Below are 15,050 nucleotides of genomic sequence, written 5' to 3'. Positions count from 1 at the left end.
CGGGACGGGTCGCTAGTCTAAATATATGAAAGGAAAAGGTGACTGACTGACTGATCTATCAACGCACAGCTCAAACTACTGAACAGATCGGGCTGAAATTTGGTATGCAGATTATGAGAGCTATTATGACGTAGGCATCCGCTAAGTAAGGATTTTTGAAAATTCAACCCCTAACGGGGTGAAATAGTGGTTTGAAATTTGTGTAGTCCACGCGGACGAAGCCGCGAGCATAAGCTAGTATAGTATTAAACGTAACGTATCGCCTTTCGTTCGGAAACTAAAAGCATTTTCTCCTGTCGCTCCACATATGATAAAGTTACTGGCTCTCATTACCATGGATAACATGGCATTGCCGTGTTTCTATGAACAGGTGGCTAATTGCGCAACACGGTTGCTATCATCATACATTTGAATTTCATAAAAGCCAAACAAACACAACACGCTGTTGGACATAGGCCTTAAAGGCCCTAAAGAGCGCCACCACTCCCGGTCCTCAGCCATCCTCATCTAGCCACTTCCCACCAGCCTTTTTATATCGTCGGTCCATCGTGCTGCAGGGCGTTCCGCACTACGCTTGTCTCCACTCGAGGACTTTCCGGCTCCAACGGCCATCGCCTTTACGACAGGCATGACCTACTTACTCCCACTTTAGCTTGCTAATACTTTGGGCTATATCAGTGACCTTGGTTCTCCTGGATCCCCTCATTTCGGATCTTATACCTCAAGGATACTCCTGACATAGCTCTCTCCATAGCTCGCTGAGCAACTTTGAATTTGTGAACAAGGCCGTTTGTCCACGTTTCAGCACCATTGGTGAGGACGGGAAGGACACACTGGTAAAAGACTTTCGTCTTCAGGCACTGAGGAATGACGATGAGAAGACTCACTGACTTGACTCAATTTCCCAAGAGCTGCCCAATCTAGTCGAATTCTTCTGTTGGCTTTCTCGTCGAAATTGCTTCTACCTAATACTACTAATGTTATATTTAACTAAAAAAGTAAAAACGAATATAAATTTTTGGGTTTGACCCACTGTGCACAACCTGTACAGAACTGACAGTTTACAGTTTTTAGTTTGTATCACTAGTTGACTTTGGATTATTTTAGTCGATTTTATAGCCCGTGAGGAAGAACATGGTCTCAATAGTTTTCGATCTAAGTTATTTTCAAATTTTTTTTTGGGGTTTTTCAATAGGTAGTGTAATTTAGAAGTTACGAGAATATGCGACTCGCGAAAATAGCATCTTTTGAGTTAATTTTTTTCGTAAACGGTAAATTCGAGCAGCTCTATCGAAAGCTAGGTAAATGCATTTTATACCTGATCGTACTTAATATTATAAAGCTACCCTATCTCTCTCATTACCATGAATGTTATGGCTGTTTATAATAACATGAAATTTTATGAAAATTAAGTAAATGTTAGAACCGTATCTTTAGACCATTGGTCGTCAAACTGCGGCCCCCGGGCCGCATGCGGCCCGCCGCTGGTATTTGTGCGGCCCGCGAACAAAACCAAATAATTTTATAAAAATATACTAATTATATTATAATTTATACTTAACTATTCAGAGCAATAGCACAGAATAAAATATACTAAACGGCATGGGCAGCAACTGGCGCGGGTGTAGCGGGAAGTGAGTCGAGACTCGAGAGTCGAGACGGCGCGGGCGGCGGCACTGCCCCCTCCACCCTCTGCCCGCTACCGCCGCCCGCTCGGCGGCACACAGAACTGGACGCTTGTTTCTTTTCATAGATTGCGAGTTACGTACGTATTACTAATGGCTGGAGTGTCATCAAAAAGTGCTTCCAAAAGGAAAATAGCTGATGAAAATAGGAGTTTTCAAGAAAAATGGGAGGATGAATTTTGTTTCATTAGTGGACACAAGGAAGGTACTGCTATTTGCTTAATATGCCGCGAAACTGTTGTCGGGATTAAGCGGTACAATTTATTTCGACATTACACAAGTAAACATAGCTCGTTTACAGAGGCTTTTCCTTTGGAATCTAATGAAAGGAAGAATAAAGTAGCTCATTTGAAGCTGTCAATTCGTCGTCAACAGAATATTATGACCACAGCGGTCGGACAAAATGATGCAGTTACAAAAGCTTCGTACCAAGTTTGTAACATTCTTGCAAAAAGGATGAAACCCTTCACTGATGCTGAATTAATTAAGGAATGCATGCTAACTATTTCGCAGACTTTGTTCCAAAATTTCTCAAATGGTAAACAAATAATGGCAGAAGTAAAAAAACTTACGCTTTCTGAATCGACCTGTCGCCGCCGCGTTGAAGATATTTCAAAATCAATGTTTGATGCAATAATTCAAAAACTGAAAGATTGCAAATTCTTCAGTCTTGCGTGTGATTCCAGCACAGATATAACATCAATGGCCCAATGCTCATTATTTGTGCGTTACTGCACAATGGACGGGATCATAGAAGAAGATTTCCTGGCTCTCATAACCATGAAAGGTCAGACAAGAGGTATTGATTTTATGGACGTAATAAAAGAATTAGTGGAAAAATACGATATACCTATAAGTAAATTGATATCAGTATGCACTGATGGTTGTCCGTCCATGGTGGGTGCAAATAATGGTTTGATTGCTTTAATGAAGAGAGAATGGAATTTGCCTAATTTGCTGCCCATTCACTGCTTACTGCATCAAGAAACTTTGGCATGTCAAATCTCAAATAACAAATTGAAGGATGTGATGAAAACGGTCATAAATATTATAAATTTCATTCGTGCGCGTGAACTTAACCATCGAAAATTTAAAGAACTTCTTGAAGAATTACAAGCTAATTATGGCGACGTTGTCCTGCATACTGCCGTCAGATGGTTAAGCAAAGGAAAAGTGCTAGAACGATTTTTTAATTTGAAATTTGAAATAATTCAATTTTTACAACAAAGTGGTAAAGAATATCCCCAACTTGAAAATGATGAATGGTGGGCACTTATGGCTTTTTTGACCGATATTACACTGAAGTTTAACAATCTTAATTTAGAATTGCAGGGACCTAACAAGATAATCGGAGAAATGACGAATAAAATTTTCGCATTTGAAGCTAAACTGCAATTATACATAAGTGAGCTTGAAGCTAGAGATTTTTCTAATTTTCCTACTGTTGCTGCTCTGCGATCCGACGTATCTATTGGTGATAGTGTCTATCAAGATATGGTCCTCTTTTTGAAGGAATATTTGGCAGAAATTCAAAAAAGATTTAATGACGTGAGAAATATTAGGAACTGTTTTATTCTTGTAGAAAACCCTTGGCATTTTGAAAATGGTGACATTAAATTATTCAGCCAGTTTGGATTTCCGAAACCACAATTGTTGAACGAAATTATAGAACTTAAATTCGACACACAACTTAAAGCCCACTTCATCGAACATCGCGAAAAGCAGGAGTACATTGAATTTTGGAGAAATGTGCCTAGCAACTATAAATGTTTACGAGACTGCGCACAATTTATTTTAACTATATTCCCTTCGACCTACCTCTGTGAGGCTTCATTTTCGAAAATGACATTTTTAAAAAATAAATATCGTAATCGCCTTTCCAGTCATTTACAAGACACCATGAGGATTTCATGTAGTCCCAAAGACGCGAACATAGAAGAAATTGTAAAAAAAATGCAACATCACAATTCGTGAAGTGTTAACTTTTTTTTTTTTACTTAAGTACCTGTTTTTCTTTGTAATAAAAATCTTGAATAAACATTTCTGTTTTTATTTAGTTACATTTACTTGCACCCGCGTTGCTAGTTTCACATACAATTCACAAGTGTGCGGCCCCCAGTACTGTCTCACATTGTCCTATGTGGCCCTTGACCAAAAAAGTGTGACGACCGCTGCTTTAGACCATTAATATCCCGGATACTGTACCTTATCTTTTTCTTGTAATGGTTATAATGCGTTTAATGCATTAGCAACATTATAGGTAGGTACATAAACATGAACAGAGATACATTTAGAAACGTCTATGTTTAGTGCCTATATCCTGTTTAAATAGGAATATTTAGATAACATCGTAGCAACATTAGAGGAAAGCGAAAAAAAATGCTGTTTCCAGAAGTTAGTTACGTTTCTGGCCATTTCATCCGCGCGGACTTAGATTTTTAAAAATCCCATGGGAATCCGATTTTTCCGGATAAAAGTAAAAGCTGTAAAAAGTTAAAGCTATAGTATCTAAGTCGGTTCAGTGGTAGTATGGATACTAACCACTAACAAAGTAAATAGGTAATCAATTAGTGATTCTTTAAAAACTGATAGTGCCTAGGTAATTATTAATATAAATATTATTAATATATTATGAAGGAATGAAAGCCTAGTGGTTAGGACGTCCGCCTTCTAATCGGAGGTCGGGGGTTCGATCCCGGGCACGCACCTCTAACTTTTCGGAATTATGTGCGTTTTAATTAATTAAATATCACTTGCTTTAACGGTGAAGGAAAACATCGTGAGGAAACCTGCATGCCTGAGAGTTCTCCATAATGTTCTCAAAGGTGTGTGAAGTCTCTGTCTACCAATCCGCACATGGCCAGCGTGGTAGACTATGGCCAAAACCCTTCTCACTCTGAGAGGAGACCCGCGCTCTGTAGTGAGCCGGTGATGGGTTGATCATGATGATCATGATGAATTATTATCAAGTGATTAATTACGACATTGTAACTGCGCACGGGCGTCCAATAAATCCTAAGGCATATCAAATGAATCATTCAACGGTGTTATGTTAAATGCCTACCACTGCCACATATCCTCCATGTGACATTATCTTCTTCGCGATCGGTAAACGGAGACGTTACAGTACAGTATTTATAGAAAGGATTTAGTATTTACTCAGTTGACATTTCTTGTTTCTGGGACTAAGAGCAAGCGCTGTGCTAAAAGCTGTGATAGCCTAGTGGTTAGGACAGGTACAGAATTGTACCTTTAGATATGCGTGTTCTGAATTCTGATACGAACTTTAGAGCCTCAATAGCTCAACCGGTAAAGGAGTGGACTGAAAACCGAAAGGTCGACGGTTCAAACCCCGCCCGTTGCACTATTGTCGTACCTACTCCTAACACAAGCCTGACGCTTAGTTAGAGAGGAAAGGGGAATATTAGTTACTTAACATGGCTAATATTCTTTTTTAAAAAAAAAGAATTTTTGTTAACTTATTTTATGGTTGTATGGACCCACCTACATTAGTCTTGTTAAGGCACTCCATCGTAGGCCTTGACCTGGTGAATAAAAAGACGATTAGTCACTAACTGAAAGGGACAAAGTGTGTTTTCTTTTAAATGTATAGGATAGCTGCCTAATGTAAATTAACCCAGGTAGACGTATCAAGGTTGGCCCATACTAAGTGTATAAAACTAAAATAAATAGTGTCATTTATAAAGAAAGTAACTAACAGATAGTCTACCATGCTGGCCAAGTGTCAGACTTCAAACATCTTTGAGAACACTATGGAGATCTCTCAGGCCTGCAGGTTTCCTCACGATGATCTTTTACTACAACCATTTACAAGGTCATCATCATCATCATCATCATGATCAACGCATCTCCCGCGCCGGCTCACTACCAATCACGGATCTCCTTTCAGAATATGAAAGGTTTTGGCTACGGTCGACCACGTTGGCTTAGTGCAGATTGGCAGACTTAACACACCTTTGAGAACATTATGGAGAACTCTCAGGCATGTCGGTATCTTCACGATGACTTATTAGTTACCAAAAAATGTTAAGCAGATAGAGCAACGGGAGAAGGCGAATTGTCCTAATGATAACTGTCTTACATTAACAGTAAAATAATATTTCGAAACAAAATGGCTTTTGTTGTCTTCCGGCGTCTGTTCCATTCCATGGCATCCGTTTGACAGCTGCCTATTTCTGTAACGACGCCCCCTAGCCGTCCAGGGCTGCTAGGTGTCCGGTTACTGAATATTCAATACACATGGTTTACTTACATCCTTTAAATACCAGGTACCTACCTAACCATTGACGCCCTGCCTAGCGCAGTGGTCTTGTTAGTGGGAGGTTCCAGGTTCGATTCCAGGCAGGGGGTTGGAATAATATAATTTCTAAATTTCTGATCTGGTCTGTTGGGATGCTAGTGGCCGTGGCTAGTTACCACTCTACCGGCAAAGCCGTGCCGCCAAGCGGTTTAGCGTTCCGGTACGTCGCCGTATAAAAATACGTTAATAGATAATACGTTTATAAATGTTTCTTCATTAAAATAATTTAAGATTAAGGAAGTAGGTATGCAGGCAACCCTTGCCGCCGCCGCGTGTGGCGCCCGCGCATGCCTGTTATTTGTATTACAAAATAACAAAACTACGTTAGATATATTTTACTCTCACGCACTTTCTTATACGCAATTATACCGGCCCAGTGTGTATGTTAATGTGTGTTGTTTGTTATTAAGGTTTGTGCTGTATAATGTAATTATACGTTTGCTTTTCATACTCCACCAAGTCTGGCAAAGAGGCTCTGTAGCGCTTAAGCTCTCTAAAATTGTATTTATACAGTTACGCAGCAGAAAGTAATGTACATCGGCGTATAGAATTTAGAATGACATTACGGCTTTGTAGAGCGTTGTCTCTGTCACTCATACCTATGTGACGTTTTGTCGGTCTCAACGCCAGAGACAATGCTCTACAAATCAGCTATCTCCTTCTAAAGGTCGATGTACATTACTTTCTGCCGCGTACTGTACTTACAGTACGCGGCAGTACCAACCTCTTAGTAACCTACGTTCAATAATGGCACCTATTTATACTAATACTTACCTACCTAATTGAATTTTACGCTTTACCTAAACGTACCTAAGTAATTATTTCAGCGTGGAGTTTATACTTTGTCTCATATTTTCCGAATCCAATTACCTACCAGCTACCTATTTGATTCTTGAAAGTTTTGTTAGCCATTTATTGCCTACGTTATCTTATCATATTAGTTATATTGCTTATCAATTATCATGTTCCGAGCTTGTCCATTCTGTTGTTCTGAAGTAAATATTATGTCAAGTAAGAAAACCTTTTAGGTAGCTTACGTATAGATTTTTTGTACCTATCTAACTAACCTACATAGTATTGCTTAAAGCAAGTCAAGTTAAATGTCAGGGCAAACCCTTTGTCTATAATTAATGAACTTCCAGAGCCTTACCCTCAGCCTTTAGGCTGTTTTTCTTCGTATGTTTGACCCAATTTACCATGAAGACCTGAGTTTTCATAGAAGACAAATATACGTAAATAAAATACGACCATAAAGCGAATCTATACCTACATAGTAAATATTCTTTGGACTAGTCTGTACCAACTACTAACTCAAATAATATGTATTATAGATATCACAGATGAGAGAAACATAGATATGATGTAGGTTATTTTTGACAAAAAGAGTTAGATGATTAGGTGACGTCTATGCTCAAAGAAAATACAGTATGCGGCCGAAAGTGATGAACATCGGCTTTTAGAATGACATTTCATCTTTGTAGAGCGTCGTCTCTGTCACTCATAACCATATGACGCTTTGACGGTTTCAACGACCGAGACAGTGCTCTTCAAATTTGCTGTCTCCTTCTTAAGATCGATGTTCATCACTTTTGGCCGCGTTCTGTAATCAGTTTCTTCGCAATACTTAGGTTGATACCTAATACAAATTGCCATAGATAATCCTCCTTCCTTTAGATGTAATTATAAATGTAGGTATCTATAAAACCCATCTATTCAAATTACAAAGAAATTTCCGCTCTTCAATAAGCAAACACATTACAGACGGAGCGTAAACTAATTTGAAAGGCAGGCGTTGCGAAGGCAATTTTCTAGAAAACATCATTACAAGCAACATCGATGCGGTGTGGGAGAGAGACTAATAAGCTCTCGGCGAAGCAGAAAACACTCGATTATACTCGTAAATCTAGACGCCTGCTTAATGCGAACCACCTGATCGCCAGATATGAGACCGCAAACGTTGTAAGTGGAAACGGTTTGAGGTTAAGACTAAGGCCGATAACAAACTTTGCCTACTATTATTATCAATCCATGACCGGCTCACTACTAGGCACGGGTCTCCTTTTGGAACGAGAAGGCATAGTCCGCCACAATGACCAAGTGCAGATTGAAAGACTTCACATACCTTTGAGAATAATTATGGAGAACTCTCAGGCACGTACCTCAGTGTTTCGGGCATGCCTGACTCCATTGGGCTTGCAGCCCCACGGCCTATGGTCTAAAAACCTCCTCCCCTCTATTTTTTAGGCATACTTATACCTAAAATATACAATGCCTTTGCATTCCATCTGAAAGATGGCATGTCATGCATTAGAATAGATAGAATAGAATTAGGCGGTTTCTCATCTCTGATTTTCTCATTCGTCCTTTATTTTTGTATGTGTAAATTTATAATAGCACGCAACGTTTCAGCGTAGGTACACGCATGAGAAATAAGATGTTCTCTACCAATTTAGGCTTACTGTAGATGAACAGACAGAACAGAGTCTGGTACTATCTACTCACCTTCCTACTTATCAGTTCAATTATGGTAAGAAATATAACTAAAATTCCAACCTGCTCTCGACTAAGTAGGTATACAGTAGATATACTCCTCTTTTCTATGTCAGAGTTTTATCCCAGCTGTAGGTAGGTAATAGGTAGAAATAACATTAGGAAAAGGACTAAATCCTTACTTGAATTTTTCTACATGGAATAAAGTTTATATCTTGGCTAGGCTCACAGAATCGATACGCCAGCAGTGCAGTGCGGTTTCCGGCCTGCCGACGCTATGATCCACTGCCTTCTGTGACTCTAGTACTGAAACTATTTGTAAGCTTCCGCAAACTCAAGTCGTTCAGTATTAAAATAGGGCTGAGAAAGTTATGGCAACAGCAGTCCACTGACTCCGAAATGCATAGACAGATTGAATAGATTGCCAGGCTAAGCCCGGACACATTTGTCTGAAATAGATACAAAGTATTATTTATTTTCACCTAGAGCTCAACACAAACATTTTCATTGACTTTTCTGGCGTAGCGGTGACGTGACAATGCGTGAAAACAATCCAAAAAAAGTCTACCGTTGCCTGAAAACTTACAAAAGTTTCCGGGTGCGTAGGATAAATTTTCAATCGATAAACCGACTTCTAAAAAATAAAGTGCAACTTAACGCATATGTTAATTTTTATTTAGAAATCACTTTAGATCCTGTTTCAATAACTTTTTCCTCTCGTCCATTATATTGTTTTTTTTTTTTTTATATATCTTATTAGAACGGCAGGACCACTTACACTAACTAGATGATTAATAATAAATTTAAATACAAATAAAGGTACAAGAAAAAAGACAAAATACAAAACTATAAAAGATCAATCGATTATGTATCGATCGCACTTCATCATCATTAGCCTATGGACGTCTACGGTCTACTGCTGAACATAGGCCTTTTCCAAAGAGCGCTACCACGCCTTGAGCCTTTCTCATCCAGCCACTTCAGGCCATCCTCTTTATATCGTCGGTTCATCTTGCTGGACAGCACCCTATACTACTTAACGCTTACTTGTTCGGGGTCTCCACTCTAGAACTCGCTCCTACGGCAAGCATGGCCTGCCCATTATTGCCCGATCGATTCCACTTACGTAGATAGTAATATTAAATGCAAATAGTTAGTTACTTATAACCAAATCCCTATCCGATTACCGAAATTCGATCCTAGTATGTGTTATTATTAATAGACCAGTGGTCACCCCACAGTTGACTGGACACGCATAGCCATTACCTGTGTAAGGGCCGGGGGCTCGCCTCTACTTCCGTAGGGGAACTTGTAGTCGACAAATACCGCAAACAAATCGCTCAATTCGATTTTGAAAAACCAAGTTATTGTAGGGCATAGTAGGGTGATACAGTTCATTGACACGGCTACCTGAGTGAATTTCCGATCCGATTACGCTTTGTTAGATGGGCCGACAAATCGGTAGCCGACTTAAGTTGGCTGTTGGACGGCGGTGTGTCTGTAGATGCTCCAAATGTACACTTAGAAGTGATTTAGTTGACGTTATAAACATAAAGATAAAAGCACTTTCGCTATTTTATTGATACTAGGAAGTAATTAAAAACATGTGGGTTAGGTACCTATCCTAATGTTACACAACTCGGTAAATTTTTTAAGGAAACTCGATTGATAAGCCTTTATCGAAAGAATTTCTTTCGGGATTTTCTCGTTTTATATCCGGTCACGTAACTTAATTACTATGACATGCCATACTTACACTATCTTATGGAAAATATAATATCATAATTCGTTTTGGCCACAAAAAAACTCGTTTCTTATTTCCAAATCTATTTATACTCTAGGACTTACGTTCCTAATGTCTGATTTCAATAGTCCAACCCACTGGTAACAGGCCACTATTTTTTGAAAGGTGCGTTTAGGTAAACCCTGCACCCAGTATACGTCTCGGTATCGCTACGTGTACAGCTATATTTTTAATAGAAATTAGCCTTTTTAGCGTTTGAATTCTCTTATCTATACTTATAATTGTATGAGCATTGTCTATCTGAAGTTGTATAATATTTACTATGTAGTGATCCTTGGGTCAAAAAAAATTCGCCCTATATCAAGAAACACCAATCATCTCCTAGCGATGATATTTCTTATCAAGCATACGACCATGTTTCAGAGCCGTACCTACTTACCTAACTCCTTTTGAATTCAAGTTATTTAATATGTCTATCGTCTCATTACAGAGTTCCCAATGCGCCCAAGAGCTGCATCGCGGAGATCTTCAACGGCGGCGACACGATGGACGGCGGCAGCCCCATGAAGAACGGCTCCACGCGCCCCCGCGTCGTCAGGGATACTCCGACGCGTCCGCGGGACACGCACACTAGGCTCTTTGGTCAGATGAAGGTATGTCAAATTTCTTCATCCCAAATTTTTTACCCAGGGTAAAGGCACGACAGTTGTAAAGGGCTCCAAACTGTCCCTAGGTACGGCTCAATGGTAAGACAGCAGCTCTAGATCGTAAGTTTAAGAATCAAGAATCTATTTAGTCCTGCAGTGGACTGCAATAGGCTTCACCTAGATGATGATGACGATGAAATAAATAACGAACATACTTACTACATAGGGTATTGACTACGTATAGACAATGTTTTGGAAATCTGTCAAAATGTCGAATTTATTCGTCAGTTACATTTTATTTTGCGTTGGGGATCGATTGCGGTAGAATGACATCTACGTCACGATCGCAATCCCCTCCTGACTGATGGTTTATGCTCGCTCTCTATTGGCTGCAATGCACTGATGCAATAAATTCAGTCACAACAATTGAGATTATAATAAAGATTCTGTTTGTCCGCAATCGACCAACAGGCCTTAAACACTTTTTGCACCTCTGATTTCAGACCGCCGGCAACTCGTCAGTGTCGCCAATGATCACGGACACCATCCGCAGCCACATCCAGTTCGGCGACGGCGAGATGAACGGCAGCCCGGCTCACTCCCCCAAGATGAACGGCAGCGCTTCCTCCACGCCCAGCCGAGGTGAGACGGAGCCCGCCGACCAGTGTGAGTCGTACTCAATGTAGGCACGTGAAGCATTGCCAGCACGTAACGCAACAGCCTAGCTAAGCCGGGACGAATGTGGAATCGAATTTCAGTGGCGTAACTGTAGGGTGACAGGACAACACAATCCTTTGTTCAATGTATGTTTTTTTTAATCATTCAAAGACAACGAAGGAGAAAATATACAAGCATTCCGTACGCTGCATTATGGCGTAACGAGAACTCTACCGTAGTAGGCGGTGCATAATAATATACTACCGCACGCGACTTCAATTCAATAATTATTGTAACTCATGGATGTTCATAATTATCTATTGTCGCTTGAGCGATCGCTTCTTGTCAACACAGAGCGTCTGATTTTTAGCAGCATAAGCTTTCTTTGAGATGCTCGTGGGCGTCCGAGTGGAAGTAGCATTTCATTGCTGCCGTGGAGAAGCTTAGCATCTTTTTTAGACGTTATGGCTGCTTGACAAGCAAACATTTAATATAATAGAACGCTGTTAACACTAATTTAATATAGACTGTGCAAAAATGTAGTCCCGTGCGTCAGAATTTTTAGGTACCACTCTTTAGCAATAGGCAATTATTGCAGAAGCCAAAGAGTTATCTCTGTTTAAACAAGGTGTCCTACACTTTTATGTTACGCCACAGTCTGTCAGTGTTGTTCTTCAATTTAGTGCACTTTCTTAAACAGGCAGGTCCTATGTTCTAAGTCACTCAATATGGGAAATCATTTATTGCAAGCCAATTTTATGTTTTCGTTTGTTATTATACCGTTTCAATACGTCATACAACCAAGATTGTCGAAAGTCTGATGTTCTAGCTATAAAGTTTTGCAACATAAATTCACTTTAGTGCATTATTCGTAGATTATTCTGCTTATAAAGCTTCTATTTAATTTTCGATGCACTTCATTTACACAACTTTACTGCTGTGCTAAATGTTAGAATTGCAAACATTCACACATACCTTGTAAAGCACTGGAAAAAGCACGGTAGTTGTTGTTTTGCAAGAACCACTAGAATGTATTATAATAGAAAGTTCTGAGTTCTGACAAGAAATGTTGTAAATTAAAAATTCATATAATTCCACGAGGAATTTCAAAGAGCCTAAGGAAATCCCTGAATTCTATTCCACTTTCGAACAAGTTGAACTGAACACCGAGCATGCGCGAACGTATACTTTGACGATTTTAGTCTTGTGACATCGTCAAAGGGACGTTATATCATCTTATGCAATTAATTAGGCACTTATGCACGCTAGCATTGAATTATAAAATTATTTCGCAAATCATTATTAAGCTCGATATAACTGTTCATATATATTAATATTATCATAATAAATCATAACTAAATTGTTCACAGTTTTAGCATATCTAATCATCGTCGGTCTTATAAGTAAAGAAGAAAAGTATCTTCAGTAGAAACTTAGACAGAGATTAATGAGAAAAACCAAATAGATGCTGGGGCTGATTCTCTTGTACACAATCTTTAAACTAAACTAAAATGATACTCCTAAATCTATTGCTATCCCTGTCATAATGTTGCTTGCGGAAAAGGACAGCACTAGATTTAGACCTGTTAATTTAGTTTAGTTTTAGAGATTGTGTGCAAGAGAATCAGCCCCAATATAATAGTTAATTTTCAGTGAAACAAGTTTTATTTATGAGACCCAAATGATATTAAAATAATAACCATGGAAGAGCTGATTAATCAAATAATAATTACTTATGTAACTAATATAATTTACGCAAATTTACTTGTCAGAGATAACAACTTAATAAATAGCGAATATAATAAATTGGTTTAGTGACGCAACCAATTCTTATTTTAATACTTAACAATATGACATTCAACTACGAACAGTACGAATTTTTGGTGTAAAATAAAGAATATTTTACTTTTTACGAAGTTACGAATTTTCAGAAAAGAATGGAAGATGTGGTGGCGTCGCATTCTGTTCAAGTTAAAGCGATATATCCATAGATGATAGATTTTATGAATTAATGGTCAACTTAAAAGTATTAGCATTAAAAATCCTATGACCGTATCTCTATTAAAATTTTAGGCTCACCAAAACTATGCTCAATTGCATAAGGGTTTCTTGTTTTTATTGCTAATACTCTTATGTTGGTCTCTGTCCATGGTACAAATGAAAACAGAATTGTTCTAAATGGTCAGTATCGTACACGCCACCGAAGAGGAACCCGGTGACCGGGGACGGAGTGCCCTTGCCGACTCCGCGCCGCCGACATCCGGCCGCCAGCCTGCGAGGTGCCTCACCAATCTATCCGAACACCTACCCATTCGACGACATCCTCGAACCACAACCCACCCACCGATACTTCACTCGAGAATGGCCACCAAAACCAGCTCAGTATTACGTGGAATCCACCACGAAGCCACGTATAAACATTCCACACAGTCCGTACACCTTACTAGGTCTCAAAACTGACGATCCCGAAAAGGTCCATCCTGTAATCGATCCGAATTCTCTTTCGCCTCAGCTAGTTCTCGACAAACATTGGCCACCTTTCCCAGCTCAACACTACCTAGAGCCGCAGGAACATTACATTCCTCATCACCCTTTGCCACCACACGCTTTTGTTGGCATGACCTCCGCTTTGGGCGATAGTCCCCAACCGGACTATAAATACAATCCCATTCCTACTTTAGATGGACCTATAGATCCTTTTACTTTTGCCAAGTACGATCCTCCCCCTACTCTTTTTAAATACGAACGTGATGGCCCAATCCCGGACGTTACATTGCTTCCGACATCTTCGGGTCCTGGACCCAGTACGCTCACCGGTTTTCCTCCGATATTCCATAAATACGTTCCTGGATACCTTTTTAATCTCAACCGGCATGCAGAAGACTTCAATCAAAAGACGTATTATGTAGACTATGTTCGCCGAAGAGAATTGGGTGGGTGCTTAATTTAGACTGAAGACACTGATTTGTCTGACAAAGTATTTAAGCAGACAAATATTTTGTCAAACCGTTTTGCACCGTCACTGTATGTACAAAATGCTTCAACCCTAACAAAAGAATTACAAGACTTTCCATCAAGTCCTCAATTAAGCACTCAACTTCGTTATTATTTGCTTTTTGAACTTTAATATTAATATAGTTCGTTATGCGACTTATATTTTTATAGTTATAACGTAATTTAGGTAGTATTAGGTACTCTTTAGTTCAATTTTATTGTCTTCTATTACTTTTGTCGTGTTGTCATTGTCATAGGAATTAGCTTTCTAAATTAAAACTGTATTGTTTGTTTTAATCTTAACTTTCTTACTATCGCACGCATCTTCTATGATTTTCGGTAGTTTAAATATTATACAGCTAGTAGTTTAAACGCTAAAATTATACAGCTGTTTCGTAGTTAGTGTGTATTACTATGTCTATGTGATTATAACTGTGTAATTCTAGTTTTAATTAAAGGTATTTTGATACTGATAGATCGCTTCAACAAAAGCTAGAGCATTTATGCAGTTA

The 15,050-nt window shown here is 39.1% G+C and overlaps 1 protein-coding gene across 7 annotated transcripts in view; it reads left to right on the top strand.

The window, feature by feature from the left end:
* The window catches only part of Jupiter (microtubule-associated protein Jupiter), a 175,964-nt gene that overhangs the window by 158,828 nt on the left and 2,086 nt on the right, over positions 1 to 15,050 (top strand). For 3 of the 7 annotated variants that reach the window (XM_034980108.2, XM_034980105.2, XM_034980107.2), the window contains 3 exons: positions 10,731 to 10,893; positions 11,391 to 11,553; positions 13,731 to 13,823. In XM_034980108.2, coding sequence (XP_034835999.1) covers positions 10,731 to 10,893; positions 11,391 to 11,553; positions 13,731 to 13,823 — 419 coding nt within the window. The remainder of the gene's footprint in view (positions 1 to 10,730; positions 10,894 to 11,390; positions 11,554 to 13,730; positions 13,824 to 15,050) is intronic. The other 4 variants (XM_034980106.2, XM_069505981.1, XM_034980109.2 and 1 more) reach the window with 2 other exon arrangements.

Source organism: Maniola hyperantus, chromosome 21 (genome assembly GCF_902806685.2).
Source record: "Maniola hyperantus chromosome 21, iAphHyp1.2, whole genome shotgun sequence".
In the NCBI taxonomy this organism is placed as follows: domain Eukaryota; kingdom Metazoa; phylum Arthropoda; class Insecta; order Lepidoptera; family Nymphalidae; genus Maniola; species Maniola hyperantus.
Note: the sequence above shows the minus strand (reverse complement) of the source record. Positions and strands in the feature narration are given on the sequence as shown.